The following is a 20205-nucleotide window of genomic DNA, read 5'->3' as shown; positions in this document are numbered from 1 at the left end:
TTAAACTAGAGGACAGATGGAGGGATGTATTTTATTAAACTAGAGGAGAGATGTATTTTATTAAACTAGGAGGAGGGATGCATTTTATTAAACTAGGAGAGATGGAGGGACGTATTTTATTAAACTAGAGGAGAGATGGAGGGATGTATTTTAATCTACTGGAGGAGAGATGGAGGGATGTATTTTATTAAACTAGAGGAGAGATGTATATTATTAAACTAGAGGAGAGATGTATTTTTTTTAAACTAGGGGAGAGATGTATATTATTAAACTAGAGGAGGGATGTATTTTATTCTACTGGAGGAGAGATGGAGGGATGTATTTTATGAAACTAGAGGAGAGATGTATATTATTAAACTAGAGGAGAGATGTATTTTTTTTAAACTAGGGGAGAGATGTATATTATTAAACTAGAGGAGAGATGTATATTATTAAACTAGAGGAGAGATGTATTTTTTTTAAACTAGGGGAGAGATGTATTTTATTAAACTAGAGGAGAGATGTATATTATTAAACTAGAGGAGGGATGTATTTTATTCTACTAGAGGAGAGATGAGGGATGTATTTTATTAAACTAAGGGAGAGATGGAAGGATGTATTTTATTCTACTAGAGGAGAGATGAGGGATGTATTTTATTAAACTAAGGGAGAGATGGAGGGATGTATTTTATTCTACTAGAGGAGAGATGAGGGATGTATTTTATTAAACTAAGGGAGAGATGGAGGGATTTATTTTATTCTGCTAGAGGAGAGATGGAGGGATGTATTTTATTAAACTAGAGGAGAGATGGAGGGATTTATTTTATTCTGCTAGAGGAGAGATAGAGGGATGTATTTTAATAAACTAGGAGAGATGGAGGGATGTATTTTAAACTAGGAGGGATGCATTTTATTCTAGAGAGATGGAGGGAAGTATTTTATTAAACTAGAGGAGAGATGGAGGGATATATTTTATTCTACTGGAGGAGAGATGGAGGGATGTATTTTATTACACTAGAGGAGAGATGTATTTTATTAAACTAGAGGACAGATGGAGGGATGTATTTTATTAAACTAGAGGAGAGATGTATTTTATTAAACTAGGAGGTGGGATGCATTTTATTCTACTAGAGAGATGGAGGGAAGTATTATTCTACTGGAGGGATGTAATTTTATTAAACTAGAGGAGAGATGTATATTATTAAACTAGAGGAGAGATGGAGAGATGTATTTTACTCTACCAGAGAGATGTATTTTATTATACTAGGAGAGGTGGAGGGATGTATTTTATTAAACTAGAGGAGAGATGGAGTGATGTATTTTATTAAACTAGAGGAGAGATGTATTTTATTAAATTAGGAGAGATGGAGGGATGTATTTTACTCTACTAGAGAGATGTATTTTATTATACTAGAGGAGAGGTGGAGGGATGTATTTTATTAAACTAGGAGAGATGGAGGGATGCATTTTATTAAACTAGAGGAGAGATGGAGGGATGCATTTTATTAAACTAGAGAGATGTATTTTATTCTACTAGAGAGATGGAGGGATGTATTTTATTAAACTAGAGGAGAGATGTATTTTCTTAAACTAGAGAGATGTATTTTCTTAAACTAGAGGAGATGGAGGGATGCAGGGATGTATTTTATTAAACTAGAGGAGAGATGTATTTTCTTAAACTAGAGGAGATGGAGGGATGCATTTTACTCTACTAGAGATGGAGGGATGTATTTTATTAAACTAGGAGAGATGGAGGGATGCATTTTATTCTACTGGAGGAGAGATGGAGGGATGTATTTTTATTCTACTACCAGAGGCGAGATGGGGGTATGCATTTTATTCTACTAGAGGAGAGATGGAAGGGTGCATTTTATTCTACTTGCAGAGACGGATGGATTTTATTCTACGACTAGAGGAACGGTCAGAGATGGCAGAGCTTTGGCTTTGCAGCTTTTAAGTTGGATTAAAGGTATACGCTAGGATACTTTCGTGAGCCAATGCTAACTAGTGTTAGCACAATGACTGGAAGTCCATGGTATCATGCACCCAGTCATTGCACTAACACCAGTTAATATTGGCTCACAAAAGTATCCTTGCGTTAATCAGACTGGGTGAGTAGATAGGTTTTCATTGTCAAAATCCCTTTAAATGTAGAGCTGATGTGGATGGTGTCAGTAAAGGAAGAGATTATTTTTAAAGTCACATTTACACAACCCTCATCTACCGGTAGAAATTAGGGGGTGGTGAGGTCATCACTCTCCTGCAAGACTCAGCCTATCCTGTGGGGCTGCCATGGGGTCTCCAGGTGCATCCTTGATGTCATCTCCTGAGAACACGCCAACCTGTGTGTTGGCTTCATAGAGGTAGAAAGGATTCCTCTGTGCCTCAATGGATTCTGTGACAGCATGGGTAGCGCCATCTCAATTTGAAAGTTGTCAATTTTCTTGTTTGAAATGAGTATTGCTAATATTGGTGATTTAGCGCCACCTGCAGTGCTGAACCAAATCTTTATTCATTTGTTGGCTACCAAATTTATAAAAATGTATTTTACAAACCATAGGCAACAATTCACTGACTACTTTGAAATGGTGGAAGCCATTTTTTTTTCACTTTGACTTTTCTACATTGTAGAATAATAGTTAAGACAAACTATGGAATCATGTAGAAATCAAGTGTTAAATAAATCAAAATATATGAGATTCTTGACAGCTTTGCATTCTCTCAACCAGCTTCATGAGGTAGTCACCTGGAATACATTTAAATTAACAGGTGTGCCTTAAAAGTTAATTTCTGGAATTTCTTTCCTTCTTAATGCGTTTGAACCGATGTAGGGGTGGTATACAGAAGACAGCCCTATTTGGTGCAAAGAGAAAAATACGGTCAGTCAATACAGAAAATTTCTTCCAAGTGCAGTTGCAAAAACCAAGCGCTATGATGAAACTGGCTCTCATGAGGACCACCACAGGAAAGGAAGAACCAGAGTTACCTCTGCTGCAGAGAATACATTTATTAGAGTTAACATCCTCAGAAATTGCAGCCCAAATAAATGCTTCAGAATTCAAGTAACAGACTGCGTGAATCAGGCCTTCATGGGTCAAATTTCTGCAAAGAAACCACACCAATAAGAAGACTTGCTTGGGCAAGAAACACAAGCAAAGGACATTACACCAGTGGAAATCTGTACTTTGATGAGTCCAAATTTTTGATTTTTGGTTCCAACCGCCGTGCCTTTGAGATGCAGAGTAGGTGAACGGATGATCTCTGCATGTGTGGTTCCCACTGTGAAGTGTGGAGGTGATGGTGCTTTGCTGGTGACACTGTCTGATTTATTTAGAATTCAAGGCACACTTAACCAGCATGGCTACCATGGCATTCTGTAGCGATACGCCATCCCATCGTGTTTGGTCTTAGTGGGACTATCATTTGTTTTTCAACAGGACCATGACCCAACACACCTCCAGGTTGTGTAAGGGCTATTTGACTAAGAAGGAGAGTGATGCATCAGATGACCTAGCCTTCACAATCACCCAACCTCAACCCAATTGAGATGAGTTGAACTGTAGAGTGAAGGAAAAGCAGCAAACAAGCACTCAGCATATGTAGGAACAGCATTCCAGGTGAAGCTGGTTGAGAGAATGCCAAGCTGTCATCAAGGCAAAGTGTGGCTACTTTGAAGAATCTCAAATATATTTAACACTTTTTTGGTTACTACATGATTCCATAGATGTCTACACGTATTTTACAATGTAGAAAAAAATAAAAACCCTGGAAGCAGTAGGTATCAACTTCTGACTGGTACTGTATATTTATTTGGTGTTACATGTAGGAGTGGATTTCTTTTAATTTGGGGCATTTTAATCAAATATATCTGAGGTGCCCTTGAGCAAGACATTTAACCCCTAATATGCAGGGTTTTTCTGGATCAAAAAGGGTGGTGGGTGTGGCTGAATTTGAGCCCCCCCCCCCCATTTTGGCGGAGGTAGACATTTTATTTAAGCCAATTTCTCCATGGTGTTAGAATACATTTTGCAGTCTTAAAAGCAAATGTCCTGCAATTAATTTACCATGGCTAATGCTGTGTTCTAACAAATCAATAACGCTTAATTGCTTTTGAAATGTAAATCTCCCTGACTGTCAAGCTTTTTTGTGATTGTTAGTTCCATTAACTTGATTTGGTTTTAGTCATTTGTTTACATAAATCCAGTGTAAGTAATAAAATTAATTTAACGTATACCTCGGGTTTCAATCGAAAGTCCGCACAGGGTTCCACATCCACGCACCTCCCTTAGTGTCCTGCAGAGATTGCTGATGAGAGGGTTCATTTCATGGAACAGAAGGTATACATTAGGATTGCTGCAGCTGTGTGGCTGACCCTGTGCTGCTTTTAGCCTCTGACTGTCAGTGGTCTGCAAAAATATCCATTTCACTATGGACTGAAATACTTGAAGGGTTGTAGATGAGGTATTTTTAATGTTAAAAATCATTGTTCTGGTTTTGAAGATAGTTTGACATGTTTGGTGATCAACATAACTTACTGCACAGATCAGTAACAAAAAGTAAGTACACCCAGCCTAAAACCTTGGGGAGTGCAGACATTGGTATATCAAAAATGCTATTTTAAAATGGTGAATATTGCCGGTTAATGGCATGTAAAATGACCCTGACGTTTCTAAGTATTAAACAGCCTTCAGAGTTAAGTTAGTCCCATCCTTAACCTTTAGGGGAGAAGTTAACATCTGACAGCCAAACAACTCTAAAAGCTTTAACAAGAGCAAGGTATTGTCTGTTGCCTGCCAGCTACAGTTAAAACAGACCCACTAATCAATGAGACGGGCAAGTGACGCTTGCGCTAGGTAGACTCAGCAATATGTCGTACATGCATAAACTAAACAGCATAGTGGGTCAGACTCAACTTCTGTGCTGTTTTGGTGCCCTGGCTACCCAAACTTCTTGCGCCGGCCAAATGCCACGCCAACGGAAGAGCCTGGATCCCGACGATTTCTAGAAAGCAAACATCCTAACCGTTTTGATTGGTCCCAGAGACAGAGGTGTTGTGCCAGAAGCAAGAACACACGTGGATGAAGCAGCGTTTAGAAAAGTCGCCATTGGCTTCGATACCCGGTTAAAGACGATCCAATCTCTGATGACTTTGTTTTGTACAACACCCTTCATTTTGACGTCATCACAAATGAGGGCAGTCTCAGACTAACGTATGCAGCGAACATAGAGCAGCGGAAGATTTCAATTTGAGTTATGAAACAAACCCGTGCACATACTGTGTGAGAGCCAAGTCTTGCATCTGAATATCTGTGGTGCTGCTCGTGGCAACATTTAGCTGAGTCTACCTTTACACGTCTTTGTATGCTTCACATCTAAGGAAAACATGGAGGGTGGAGTTAACCTCTGGTCTTTAGGGCTCAGACACCTATAGAGTTTAGTGGCAGAGAGTACTTAGCACCTCTGAACGTAATGTGTGTACCGATTTTCCATGTAGAAGCAGGAGTCAGACATCTACAGAGGATGATCGGCAGAACCAACACTATATCCACATTCAGCGCAACATGTGAAAGCCTTTAGGGTAAGTTAACCCTGGACATGGCGTGTCACAATAAGGCATATATAGTTCACCTTCTCCCAACATTGGCTAGCTAGACCGACAGCTAATAAAAGTGCAATAATATTGTTTTTAAAAGCAAATGAAAAGATTTGACAATCATAAACTTAACATAATTACCACAAGTTGCCTCTACAGAGACCCAGTCACACATACAAACCCTTTATAAAACCCAGAGCAGACATTCAGAAATACTGGAGAATGACAATATAAACAGTCTTTCCTTTCAGATACAGTTGAAATCAGAAGTTTAAATACAAGTTTTAATGACTCCAACCTAAGTGTATTTCAACCGCTCCACAAATTTCCTGTTAACAAACTAGTTTTGGCAAGTCGGTTAGGACATCTACTTTGTGGATGACAAGTAATTTTTACAACAATTGTTTACAGATTATTTCACTTAACTCACTGTATCACAATTCCAGTGGGTCAGAAGTTTACATACACAAAGTTGACTGTGCCTTTAAACTGCTTGGAAAATTGTCATGTCAATTAGCCTATCAGAAGCGTACCTGTGCAAGGCCTACCTTCAAACTCAGTGCCTCTTTGCTTGGGAAAATCAAAAGAAATCGTCGACCTCCACAAGTCTGGTTCATCCTTGTGAGCAATTTCCAAAAGCCTGAAGGTACCACGTTCATCTGTACAAACAATAGTACGCACGTATAAACACCATGGGACCACGCAGCCGTCATACCACTCGGGAAGAAGACGTGTTCCGTCTCCTAGAGATTAACGTACTTTGGAGCAAAAAGTGCAAATCAATCCCAGAACAAAAAGCAAATGACCTTGTGAAGATGCTGGAGGAAACAGGTACAAAAGTATCTATATCCACAGTAAAACAAGTCCTATATCGACATAACCTGAAAGGCCACAAAGCAAGGAAGAAGCCACTGCTCCGCCATACAAAAAGCCAGACTATGGTTTGAAACAAAAATAGAACTGTTTGGCCATAATGACCATTGTTATGTTTGGAGGAAAAGGGGGATTCTTGCAAGCCGAAGAACACCATCCCAACCATGAAGCACGGGGGTGGCACCATCATGTTGTGGGGTTGCTTTGCTGCAGGAGGGACTGGTGCACTTCTCAAAATAGATGGCATCATGAGGTAGGAAAATTATGTGGATATATTGAAGAAACATCTCAAGTTAAAGCTTGGTCGCAAATGGGTTGAATGACCCCAAGCATACTTCCAAAGTTGTGGCAAAATGGCTTAAGGACAACAAAGTCAAGGAATTGGAGTGGCCATCACAAAGCCCTGACCTCAAACCTATAGAAAATTTGTGGGCAGAACTGAAAAAGCGTGTGCGAGCAAGGAGGCCTACAAACTTGACTCAGTTACACCAGCTCTGTCAGGAGGAATGGGCCAAAATTCACCCAACTTATTGTGGGAAGCTTGTGGAAGGCTACTCGAAACGTTTGACCAAAGTTAAACAATTTAAAGGTAATGCTACCAAATACTAATTGAATGTATTTAAACTTCTGACGCACTGGGAATGTGATTCTCTACTATTATTCTGACAATAAAGTGGTTATCCTAATTGACCCAAGACAGGGGATTTTTACTAGGATTAAATGTCAGGAATTGTGAAAAACTGAGTTTAAATGTATTTGGCTAAGGTGTATATGTATGTAAACTTCCGACTTCAACTGTATGATGGACAACATCTTATGCACATACCAGCACCCACATAATACTGCCTCAGATTCCATTGGACCATTCCTGTTTGAGGGAACATTCCACACATTCTGCTTGGTTCTGACATCAGGAGAGAATTCAATCCCCATGAACCCATTTCACCAAAAACAGGAAGACCGTGCTCTCCATGATGTAATCGTCTAATGACTAAACATGAAGTTAAGTAAAAGCACCCTTTAAAATCATGTTGCCCCAGCAACACCCTCCTAATCCACATGTCCAGTGGGAGGAGCCTGTTGCCATGGTGGGGTGTCCAGTTGGTTGCTATGGTAACCACAGCTGTTAAGTCCATAAATACAACATGTACCAAAAATAGAATGTTCTCTTGTACCATTAACATTTGAAAAAGGATCTCCAGTGACTTTCTCTGGTATACCGATGTCACCATGATGTCATACCACCACTTTCCCCTTGATCTCCATGGCGTTCTCAGAGGGTTTACTGGACTGTTCCTCTGTCAGAGTAATGTAGGAGTACACCAGGCTACCTGCAATACTGACACACACACACACACACACACACACACACACACACACACACACACACACACCATTAACTGTCTGAAATGAAGAACTATTTCTGCTGTTGTGTGACTTAAGCCCAAATATATCCAGTCCATACCTGATATTTAAACCAATGAAATTTGTCCAAGAGAAAATGTAGTCTCCACCAAACACCATCCCGATGTATGTCACTAGAATATTCTGTAAGAAAGAACGCAGTAGAAGGATTAAAAAAACATTTTATCATGTCATTATTGATGGGTTAGGGGTAGAGCGAGGTTTTATCATGTGATTATTGATGGGTTAGAGAGCGTGTGTCATTATTAATGGGTTAGAGAACGTTTTGTCAATATTAATGGGTTAGAGTGAGGTTTTATCATGTGATTATTGATGGGTTTAGAGAGCGTGTGTCATTATTAATGGGTTAGAGAACGTTTTGTCAATATTAATGGGTTAGAGTGAGGTTTTATCATGTGATTATTGATGGGTTTAGAGAGCGTGTGTCATTATTAATGGGTTAGAGAACGTTTTGTCATTATTAATGGGTTAGGGCATTTTATCGCGTCATTATTAATGGGTTAGGATTAGTGTTTGTTTCGTGCTTTTATTGATGGGTTAGAAAACATTTTATCACGTCATTATTAATCGGTTAGAAGAGTTTTGTCCTTAACAGGTTCAGGTTAGACAGCTTTTTATCATGTGATTACTAATGGGTTAGAGAGCGTTTTATCATGTGATTACTGATGGGTTAGAGAGCGTTTTATCATGTGATTACTGATGGGTTAGAGAGCGTTTTATCATGTCATTATTAGGGATGCACAATATATTGGTGAACTTATCGGCCCGATGTCAAAGCCTCCGTGCATACCTATATAACGTAGGTACATGACGTAATGGCGCTACACAGCACTCCTAACCTAGCCCACACAATGTCTGCTGTGTGGATCGAGCAGTCATTTGAGCGAGACAACACAAAAGGCAAAATCAATTAATGCCAAGATAATGGAATTCATTGCCCTTGACAATCAACCGTTCTCTGTCGTGGGTGATGTTGGCTTTCGCCGACTGGTCGAGCACCGGGACACACTACTAAGTGTGCTATTTTTCAGATGTTACACAGTAATAGCATCACGACATACATACTATGGAACGCCGTTTGGGTCAAAGCTGTACAGAAAAGTAAACACCGGCCACAAACGATGTGTTTTCAATACTGCGTTGGTAATAAAGCATAATTTGTTCGACCGCACTTCTGGGGTAGCTAGCTTTGGCTTGGTACCTGGCCAGCACCAATACAACCTGCCTGAAAACAATGATCAGTAGAAACTGCAGTCATTTTCATTATTCTTAGGAATCCTTGTGAATAAGTATTAGCTAGGTTGCCACTTGTTGTTTATGAAAATAAATAGCTAGCCAGCTACTTATAACTTTAGCTTTGGGCAACAGGGTTAAGCAGCCAGCTAGCTTCATCTGGCTAGTGAGGCTTGACTTGACCGAGTTATGTGTTGTGAAGCTAGCAACAATGAGGATTAGACGCAATGGTGGAATTTCCAATTGGCCTTCAAGATAAAAGTCAGTAAGAACAAATTCTTATTTACAACGACGGCCCGGACGATGCTGGGCCAATTGTGCGCCGCCCTATGAGACTCCCAATCACGGCTGGATGTTATCCAGCTTGGATTCGAACCAGGCACTGTTGTTACGCCTCTTGCACTGAGATGCAGTGCCTTGGACCTCTGCGTCCATGTGTGTGTGTTTAACTGTACTAGAATGCTTAAAACGCCGCAATTTCTTTTAGCTGAAAATATCGGCGGGTTAGAGAGCATTTTATGTCATTATTGATGGGTTAGGGTTAGTGTTTTATGTCATTATTAGAGAATGTTTTATAATGTCATAATTAATGGGTTAGGGGTAAGACAGCATTTTATCTTGTCATTATTAATGGGCTGGGGTTCTGTTCTGGGAGCTTACCTTGATACAGCCCACGATGGTGGTGGTTAGAGCGGAGTTGTATTGTGTACAGAGCACTGTAGAATACATCAGCACAAACCTGCAATACAAACACACCACAAGTCATCACACACACAGCACAGAAGGGTAGAAAACAGACAGAAGAGGAGTATGGAAGAGGGGTAGAGAACAGAGGTTAAGAGTCAGGATCTCACCCCATTATACAGGATAGGATGAACTGGCTGAGAAACAGGATGTCTGTCCAGCCATCATACTCCACCGCCTGCAGACATACACCATCATTAAGACAGCAGAGAAAGTGTATTTAGTAGTAGCTAACAACATAATGGCAGCTTTGTGTGTTTCTGGCTGCTGGCCTCTTCACTTCCTGAGTTAGGAAAACCAGGCCTCTCTACCACTCTGACACTGTCTCTCTGTCTCGCACTCTTTTGGTATCTTATTAGGATCCCCCATTAGCTGTTGCAAAAGCAGCAGCTACTCTTCCTGGGGTCCACACAAAACATGAATAGACAAGTACAGCTTAAGGACATAACTACAAAAGTGGCACACGTAGCCTACATATCAATACACAAACAATCTAGGTCAAACAGGGGAGAGGTGTTGCTTTATCTGTTTTTTTAAACCAGGTTTGCTGTTCATTTGACCAATATGAGATACAGTATTATATAGAGCCATTATTGCATGTTTTCTTGTCAGTCTCTCCTCAACTCTTAGCCAAGAGAGACTGGCATGCATACAGTTGCTTGCGAAAGTATTCACCCCCTTGGCATTTTTCCTATTTTGTTGCCTTACAACCTGGAATTAAACGTTTTTTGGGGGGTTTGTCTCATTTGATTTACACAACATGCCTATCACTTTGAAGATGCAATTTTTTTAATTTATTGTGAAACAAGCAAGATAAGAAAAAAAAACAGAACTTGAAAGTGCATAACTATTCACCCCCAAAGTCAATACTTTGTAGAGCCACCTTGTGGAGCAATTACAGCTGCAAGTCTTTTGGGCTGTGTCTCTATAAGCTTGGCACATCTAGCCACTGGGATTTTTGCTCATTCTTCAAGGCAAAACTGCTCCAGCTCCTTCAAGTCATACCACAGATTCTCAATTGGATTGAGGTCTGGGCTTTGACTAGGCCATTCCAAGACATTTAAATGTTTCCCCTTAAACCACTCGAGTGTTGCTTTAGCAGTATGCTCAGGGTCATTGTCCTGCTGGAAGGTGAAGCTCCGTCCCAGTCTCAAATCTCTGGAAGACTGAAACAGGTTTCCCCTCAAGAATTTCCCTGTATTTAGCACCATCCAACATTCCTTCAATTCTGACCAGTTTCTCAGTCTCTGCTGATGAAAAACATCCCCACAAGCATGATGCTGCCACCACAATGCTTCACTGGGTTCTCGGGGTGATGAGAGGTGTTGGGTTTATACCAGACATAGCGTTTTCCTTGATGGCCAAAAAGCTCAATTTTAGTTTCATCTGACCAGAGTACCTTCTTCCATATGTTTGGGGTCTCCCCCACATGCTTTTTGGCAAACACCAAACGTGTTTGCTTATTTTTTTTCTAAAACAATGCCTTTTTCTGGCCACTCTTCTGTAAAGCCCAGCTCTGTGGAGTGTAGGGTTTAAAGTGGTCCTATGGACAGATACTCCATTTTCCGGTGTGGAGCTTTGCAGCTTTTTCAGGGTTATCAGAGTTTTTTTTTCCCTCTCTGATTAATGCCCTCCTTGCCTGGTCTGTGAGTTTTGGTGGGCAGCCCCCACGTGGTGCCATATTCTTTCCATTTTTTAATAATGGATTTAATGGTGCTCTGTGGGATGTTCAAAGTTTCTGATATTTTTTACAACACAACCTTGTCCATTACCTGTTTGGAGAGCTCCTTGGTCTGCTTGGTGATGCTACAGACTCTGGGGCCTTTCAGAACAGGTGTATATATACACTGAGATCATGTGACACTTAAATAAAGTCCACCCGTGTGCAATGTGACTTCTGAAGGTAATTGGTTGCACCGGGGCTTCATAGCAAAGGGGAATACATATGCACGCACAACTTTTCAGTTTTTCATTTCACTTCACCAATTTGGACTATTTTCTGTATTTCCATTACCGGAAATCCAAAAATAAAAATCCATTCAAATTACAGGTTGTAATGCAACTAAATAGGAAAAACACCAAGGGGGATGAATACTTTTGCAAGGCACTGCAGTATTTATATCAGCCCTCTGATTACAATGAAGAGCAAGAGGTGCCGCTCTGTTCTGGGCATTCTAGGTCTTTTATTGCAGCACTCGACCGGACAATAATCAAGACAAGAAAACTAGAGCCTGCAGGACTTGGTGTCATAAAAGCACAGCATCTCTTTATTACGGACAGACCGCTCTCCATCTTCACAACCATTGAATATGTTTTGACCATGACAGTTTACAAGTAATTTAGTCCTCTCAACTTGTACAACAGCCACTGAGGTCTAGAACGTAGGAAATGATTTGCACCAAATAGAATGCTCTTCGTTTTAGAGATGTTCAGGACAAGTTTATTACTGGTACCCATTCCAAAACAGACTGCAACTGTTTAGGGTTTTGATGACTTCATGAGCATATGGTTGAATCGTCAGCATACATGGACATACAGGCTTTGTGTAATGCCAGTGACAGCTCATTGGTCAAAATAGAAAAAAGTGGCAGAGCTGAAGAGCTGCCCTGTGGTACACTACACCTTAAATGTTTCACATTAAAGAAGCCCTTCTGAGTTCTATTAGATAGCTCTGAATCCACATAACACAAGTTCTCAACAACAGGTTATGGTCAGTACTGTCAAAGGCTGCACTGAACTCTAACAGAACAGCACCCACAATCGTCTTATTTTACATTTATGTCAGAGAAGTACATGTTGAGTGCCCTTCTCTATAAGCATGCTGAACGTCTGTTGTTAATTTGTTTCCAGAGAAATAGTGTTGTACTGTATTTTCAACAGTTTGCTGATAGGTCTGCTGTTAGAACCAGTGTAAACCAGCTGCTTTACCACTCTTGGGTAGCCAAATGACTGGCTTCCCTCCAGGCCTGAGGACAAATACTTTTCTCTAGGCTCAGATTAAAAATATGACCGACAGATGCTTTTCTTTAATTATTATTTTTTTCATGCATGAGTTGACGTTTCCTGCCTAAGTTTTCCCACTTTGCCAATTGTCTCGTGCCCTCCCTCTCAGTCTCTCCATGACATTAGCACATTGAGAGACTGCTGCCACACAGACAAACAGATCTTACCCTCTGAACGTCTCCAGTGAGTTGAGCTAGCAGCATTGTTGGAAAGATCATAAACAACGCATTATAATACAGCAAGCCATACTTCCCCAGCTCCTGAGAGGGAGAGAGGGGCAAGAGAGGGAGAGAAGGGAGGGGAAGAAGAGGCAGAGAAGAGAACAGAGAGGGTTATTCATGATGGTACATTCCTCTCTAGCCAGCATACAGCTGTCACCAGCTCACTGCTCTACAACAAACTCTTTGGGGTTGTTGGGATGGCATGCTAACACTATATATGGTGGTAGGGTTATCATTAGTCTAAAGAACCGTACATAAAAATGACTTTGGCAGTAGTAGAATAGTATAACTAGCAATAGAATAGTATAACTAGCGGCAGTATAACATAACTTGCGGGAGAATAACGAGCGGTAGAAAAGTATAACTAGCAGTATAATAGTAGTATAGCTAGTGGTAGAACAGTATAACTAGTAGTAGAACAGTATAACCAGTGGTATAACTAGTAGTAGAACAGTATAACTAGTGGTAGAACAGTATAACTAGAGGTAGAACTAGTAGTATAATAGTATAACTAGTAGTAGAACAGATGGTAGAATAGTATAACTAGTGGTATAACTAGTAGTAGAACAGTATAACTAGTGGTAGAACAGTATAACTAGTGGTAGAACAGTATAACTAGAGGTAGAACTAGTGGTAGAACTAGTGGTAGAACCGTATAACTAGTGGTAGAACATTATAACTAGTGGTAGAACAGTATAACTAGTGGTATAACTAGTAGTAGAACAGTATAACTAGTAGTAGAACAGAATAACTAGTGGTATAACTAGTAGTATAACTAGTAGTAGAACAGAATAACTAGTGGTATAACTAGTAGTAGAACAGTATAACTAGTAGCAGAACAGTAGAACTAGTGGTAGAACAGTATAACTAGTAGTAGACCTAGTGGTAGAACAGTATAACTAGTGGTATAGCTAGTGGTAGAACAGTATACCTAGTGGTATAACTGATGGTAGAATAGTATAACTAGTGGTATAACAGTATAACTAGAGGTAGAACAGTATAACTAGAGGTAGAACAGTATAACTAGAGGTAGAACAGTATAACTAGTAGTAGAACAGAATAACTAGTGGTATAACTAGTAGTAGAACAGTATAACTAGTAGCAGAACAGTATAACTAGTAGCAGAACAGTAGAACTAGTGGTAGAACAGTATAACTAGTAGTAGACCTAGTGGTAGAACAGTATAACTAGTGGTAGAACAGTATAACTAGTGGTATAGCTAGTGGTAGAACAGTATACCTAGTGGTATAACTGATGGTAGAATAGTATAACTAGTGGTATAACAGTATAACTAGAGGTAGAACAGTATAACTAGAGGTAGAACAGTATAACTAGTAGTAGAACAGTATAACTAGTAGTAGAACAGAATAACTAGTGGTATAACTAGTAGTAGAACAGTATAACTAGTAGCAGAACAGTAGAACTAGTGGTAGAACAGTATAACTAGTAGTAGACCTAGTGGTAGAACAGTATAACTAGTGGTAGAACAGTATAACTAGTGGTATAGCTAGTGGTAGAACAGTATACCTAGTGGTATAACTGATGGTAGAATAGTATAACTAGTGGTATAACTAGTAGTATAACAGTATAACTAGTGGTAGAACAGTATAACTAGAGGTAGAACAGTATAACTAAAGGTAGAACTAGTGGTAGAACAGAATAACTAGTGGTATAACTAGTAGCAGAACAGTATAACTAGTAGTAGACCTAATGGTAGAACAGTATAACTAGTAGTAGACCTAGGGGTAGAACAGTATAACTAGTGGTATAACTAGCGGCATAACTAGTAGACCAGTATAACTAGTAGAAGAACAGTAGAACTAGTGGTATAACTGATGGTAAAATAGTAACTAGTGGTAGAAGAGTATAACTAGTAGTAGAACAGTATAACTAGTAGTAGAACAAGTGGTATAACTAGTAGTAGAATAGTTGAACTAGTAGTATAACTAGTGGTAGAACAGTAGAACTAGTAGTAGAATAGTATAACTAGTGGTAGTAGTCGAATAGTATAACTAGTGGTAGAAATGGTAGTAGAATAGTATTACTAGTAGTAGAACAGTAGAACTAGTGGTGATGAGAGATCGTCAAAGCAGTAGCATGAAGTGAATTAGAAAGCTAGCAGACAGTGTAATATGAGTGCAACAGGCAACCTCACCTCATGTCAACTCCCAAAATTAACTCTCATTCAGAAGTCACCGAGGGTGACAGTGGGTCACTTTCTAAACATATCTCAGCCTGTTTGTGCTATACTGGAGTACAAGCCTTGATAATTTATTGAGTTAAAACGTCAGTCACAAGTTTTGTCTGATTAGCTAAACTAACTGGTATCCAGCAATAACATGTGAAGGATAGCTTGCCTTCCATTATCTCCACATACACTACATGGACACCTGCTCTACAAACATCTCATTCCAAAATCAGGGGCATTAAAATATGGAGTTTGTCCCCCCTTTGCTGGGAAGGCTTTCCACTGGACGTTGGAACATTGCTGCAGGGACTTGCTTCCACTCAGAAGGGCATTAGTGATGTCGGCCGATTAGGCCTGGCTCGCAGTCGACGTTCCAATTCCTCCCAAAGGTGTTTGATGGGGTTGAGGTCAGGACTCTGTGCAGGCCAGTCAAGTTCTTCCACACCGATCTCATCAAACCATTTCTGTATGGACCTTGCTTTGTGCACGGGGTCATTGTCATGCTGAAACAGGAAACGGCCTTCCCCAAACTGTTGCCAAAAAGTTGGAAGCACAGAATAGTCTAGAATGTCATTGTATGCTGTAGAGTTAAGTTTCCCTTCAATGGAACTAAGGGGCCTAGACTGAACCATGAAAACAGCCCCAAACCATTATTCCTCCACCTCCCTGACCAAGGCCCTTCTCCCCCGATTGCTCAAATTAATGTAATACATTTTTGAATAAGGCTATAATGTAACAAAATGTGGGAAAAGTGATAGGGTCTGAATACTTTCTGAATGCTAAATATATTAGTCCAGCTAGGTGCAACATACGGTATCAGTCAAAAGTTTGCACCCACCTCTTAAGACTTTTTCTACATTGTAGAATAGTGAAGACATCAAAACTATGAAATAACACATATGGAATCATGTAGTAACCAAAAAAAGCATTCACAATATATTTTAGATTCTTCAAAGTAGCCTTGATGACAGCTTGGCATTCTCTCAACCTGCTTCATCTGGAATGCTTTTCCAACAGTCTTGAAGGAGTTCCTACATATGTGAGCACTTGTTGGCTGCTTTTCCTTCACTCTCCACCATAATTTGCAAAAGAATTCATTAAAAATTCCTACAATGTGATTTTCTGGATTTTTTCTCATTTTGTCTGTCATAATTGATGTGTACCTATGATGAAAATTACAGGCCTCATCTTTTTAAGTGGGAGAACTTGCACAATTGGTGGCTGACTAAATACTTTTTTGCCCCACTGTATATACACACACACACACATAAGTCCAGCTAGCTGCTTACATACCTTGGAGTCTAGCTTCTGCTTGACGTAGGCTCCGTTAGCTGCAGTCAGAACATCATTTAGCAGAATAAACACATAGCCTTGGAGGTCGAAAGACAGGTCAGCACTGGAGAGAGAACACGTACGGACGGACACATACAGCAGGTCAGTGCAGTAGAGCGCAGAGACAGGTCAGAAACATAAGGGACATGTTGGAACATGTATTTAGCTGGGGGCAGAGACTCAGCTTACACACGCCATAAAGATAACATTCTGGAGAAGGCATGACTCCTCCAGCACAACACAAAGAGATCATTTAAACACTATGAATTGATTCATTTTATTTTTGGTAAAACAATATGCAGTTTAAAACAGTTTTTAAAATACAAGAAACCCAGAGGATGACACATTGTTACGGATACAGTTATCCTGTGTGTTTGTGTATATGTATCCTGTGTTCTTTTCTCTCCTTCTCCCCTCACAGGTGAAAATCATCACTCCCCAACCAGTCACCAATCAATCATCAATCAGAAGACACACCTCCTGTTTCCTACCCAATCGCAGTTCCTTTCCCTTGGTTTAAAAACCCTGTCAGTTGTTTGCTCTAGAGCTCAATCTCTGTAAATGCCATATGTCTGTAGATTGCTCTGTTTCACCCTCTCCTACTATGTCTCTCTATCACTCTTTATGTATTGAGCTATCTTTTGTTTGAGCACCTCCATATCACTTTGTCCTCACCTGTGAGTATTGTTTTTGGTTATGGTGTTTGTGTTCGTTTGCTGGTGGGAAAAGGGGGAACCAAGACAAGTCGCCCATGGGCATACACTACCCGTAGGTAAACTTTGTTAAATACACTAGTTAGAACTGGGCGGACCACCCACTGTATTTTTGGTTAGTTAGCTGTTGTTGAAATAGGCTAGTCTAGCTTAGGGGTGTTTTTGAATACTTATTATTTCTTTCCTTGGGTCCAGCTCAGCCCCTTTTCCTGCTTCCCCCCCATTACCGTGTGTTTTCTAATTTAGTTGTCTGTGGTTATTTCGTTCTCACTTTTACTTTTTCACTATTATAATTTGCATGAGTTATGTTACAGGTCTCGTTACCATCTCCCCTAGACTGTCGGGCCAAAAGGGATTCGTAACACACATGAAAGCGTAAAACACTTATTTCCAATGTGGTCATTCAGCGTAGGACAAAAACGGGACATAACACAAGAAAATACATGGAGATACTGGTGTGGACCCTAACCCTTCTCTGTGCACCAGGAATAAAGCTGACCTAAAGATAATATATACCATATGAATAAAGCTGACCTAAGGATATTATATAGCATATGAATAAAGTTGACCTAAAGATATTATATAGCATATGAATACAGTTGACCTAAAGATATAATACAACATATGAATAAAGCTGACCTAAATGTTTTATGCATGCTCTTCAACCAATCGCTGCCCGCACCTGCCTGCATCACTACTCTGGAAGGTTCTGACTTTAGAATATGTGGACAACTACAAATACAGTCTGGTTACTGTAAACTCTCCTTCCAGACTCACATTAAGCATCTCCAATCCAAAATGAAATCTAGAATCGGCTTCCTATTTCGCAACAAACAACTCATGCTGCCAAACATACCATCCTGCCGATCCTTGACTTCGGCGTTATAATTGACAAAATAGCCTCCAACACTCTACCCAACAAATTGGATGCAGTCTATCACAGTGCCATCCGTTTTGTCAAAGCCCCATATACTACCCACCACTGCGACCTGTACGCTCTCGTTGGCTAGCCCTCGCTTCATACTCGTCGCCAAACCCACTGGCTCCAGGTCATCTACAAGTCTCTGTTAGGTGAAGCCCCGCCTTATCTCAGCTCACTGGTCACCATAGCAGCACGCGCTCCAGCAGGTATATCTCACTGGTCACCCCTAAAGCCAATTCCTCCTTTGGCCACCTTTCCTTCCAGTTCTCTGCTGCCAATGACTGGAACAAACTGCAAAAATCACTGAAGCTGGAGACTCATATCTCCCTCACCAACTTTAAGCACTAGCTGTCAGAGCAGCACACAGATCACTGCACCTGTACATAGCCCATCCAACTACCTCATCCCTATGCTGTATTTATTTATTTATCTTGCTCCTTTGCACCCCAGTATCTCTACTTGCACATTCATCTTCAGAACTTTACCATTCCAGTGTTTAATTGCTATATTGTAATTACTTCCCACCATGGCCTATTTATTGCCTTACCTCCCTTATCCTACCTCATTTGCACGCACTGTATATATATTTTTTTCTACTGTATTCTTGACTGTATCTTTGTTTATTCTATGTGTAACTCTGTGTTGTCGTTTGTGTCGAACTGCTTTGCTTTATCTTGGCCAGGTCGCAATTGTAAATGAGAACAAGTTCTCAACTAGCCTACCTGGTTAAATAAAAGGTGAAATAAAAACAAAACTATACCATATGAATAAAGTTGACCTAACAATATTATATACCATATGAATAAAGCTGTCCTAAAGATATTATACTAAATGAATAAAGCGGTCCTATAGATGATATACCATGACTAAAGCTGACGTCAGAGACTCTTCACACATGGAGCAGTAGAACGTACCTTGCCGCTACAAACGCCCCCAAGATCATAGTAAACACTGTTAGCTGGACAGGCCTGGAGAATGTCTTCCTGAAGAGTAAAAGGTTAGAGACTAAGTACAGGCCTTCAGACCTCTTGATTTATTACATGTTGTGTTACAGCCCGAATTCAAAATGGATTCAATAGATTTCACAAAATAACCCATTATGACAAAGTTTAAACATGTATTTAGAAATTGTCGCAAATGATTTGAAACTGAAATACAAAAACTTCTAATTTACATAAGCATTCACACCCTTGAGTCAATACATGTCAGAATCACTTTGGAAGTCTTTCTAGGTAAGTCTATCAGCTTCGCACACCAGGATTATAAAATATTTGCACATTATACATTTTTTTTTTTATTCAAGCTCTGTCAAGTTGGTTGTTGATCATTGCTAGACAGAAATGTTAAAGTATTGACAGATTTTTAAGCCAATTTACACTGAACAAAAATAAAACATACAATTTCAAAGATTTTACTAAGTTACAGTTCATAAGAAAATCAGTCAACTGAAAAATTAATTTGGCCCCAATTTGTGGATCTCACGACTGGGAATTCAGATATCTTAAAAAAATATATTAAAAAAATAGGGGCGATGATCAGAAACTAGTCAGTATCTGGTGTGACATATCCTTCACATTAAGTTGTTGATTGTGGTCTGTGGAATGCTGTCCCACTCCTCTTGCTAGATATTGACCGAAACATGCTGTCGTACATGTCGATACAGAGCATCCCAAACATGCTCATTTGGTGACATGTCTGGTGAGTTTGGAAGAACTGGGATATTTTCAACTTCCAGGAATTGTGTACAGATCCTTGTGACATGGGGCCATGTATTACCATGCTGAAACATGGTGATGGTGGATGAAAGGCAAAAAAAAAAAAAATGGGCCTCAGAATCTCATCATGGTTCACTACACCACCTAACCAAAAGTATCTGGACACCTGCTCGTCAAAAATCTCATTCAAAATCATGGGCATTAATATGGAGTTGGTCATCCCTTTGCTGCTATAACAACAACACACTCTTCTCGGAAGGCAAT

General features: G+C 39.9%; 1 protein-coding gene and 1 long non-coding RNA gene across 2 annotated transcripts; one reads left to right on the top strand and one right to left on the bottom strand.

Annotated features, from left to right (window-relative positions):
* Window positions 1-754: 754 nt before the first annotated feature.
* On the top strand, window positions 755-2491 carry LOC121843626. The gene is made up of 2 exons (XR_006081690.1): window positions 755-1400; window positions 1521-2491. It is a non-coding gene; the product is annotated as an uncharacterized LOC121843626 (long non-coding RNA).
* A 4635-nt stretch (window positions 2492-7126) lies between these two features.
* LOC112251478 (UDP-N-acetylglucosamine/UDP-glucose/GDP-mannose transporter) lies at window positions 7127-19209 on the bottom strand (the record flags this gene model as incomplete). Its single annotated transcript, XM_042313371.1, is given in 7 exon segments — window positions 7127-7784; window positions 7911-7993; window positions 9764-9842; window positions 9958-10025; window positions 13018-13110; window positions 16553-16655; window positions 19141-19209. Coding segments are annotated over 7 exon segments (598 nt in total), but the record flags the coding sequence as incomplete, so codon positions are not given.
* Between the last annotated feature and the right edge of the window lie 996 nt (window positions 19210-20205).

This window comes from Oncorhynchus tshawytscha, unplaced genomic scaffold, assembly GCF_018296145.1.
Source record: "Oncorhynchus tshawytscha isolate Ot180627B unplaced genomic scaffold, Otsh_v2.0 Un_contig_11557_pilon_pilon, whole genome shotgun sequence".
NCBI classification, from domain to species: Eukaryota; Metazoa; Chordata; class Actinopteri; order Salmoniformes; family Salmonidae; genus Oncorhynchus; species Oncorhynchus tshawytscha.
The sequence above is the reverse complement of the archived record's forward strand: the minus strand, read 5'-3'. Positions and strand labels throughout refer to the sequence as shown.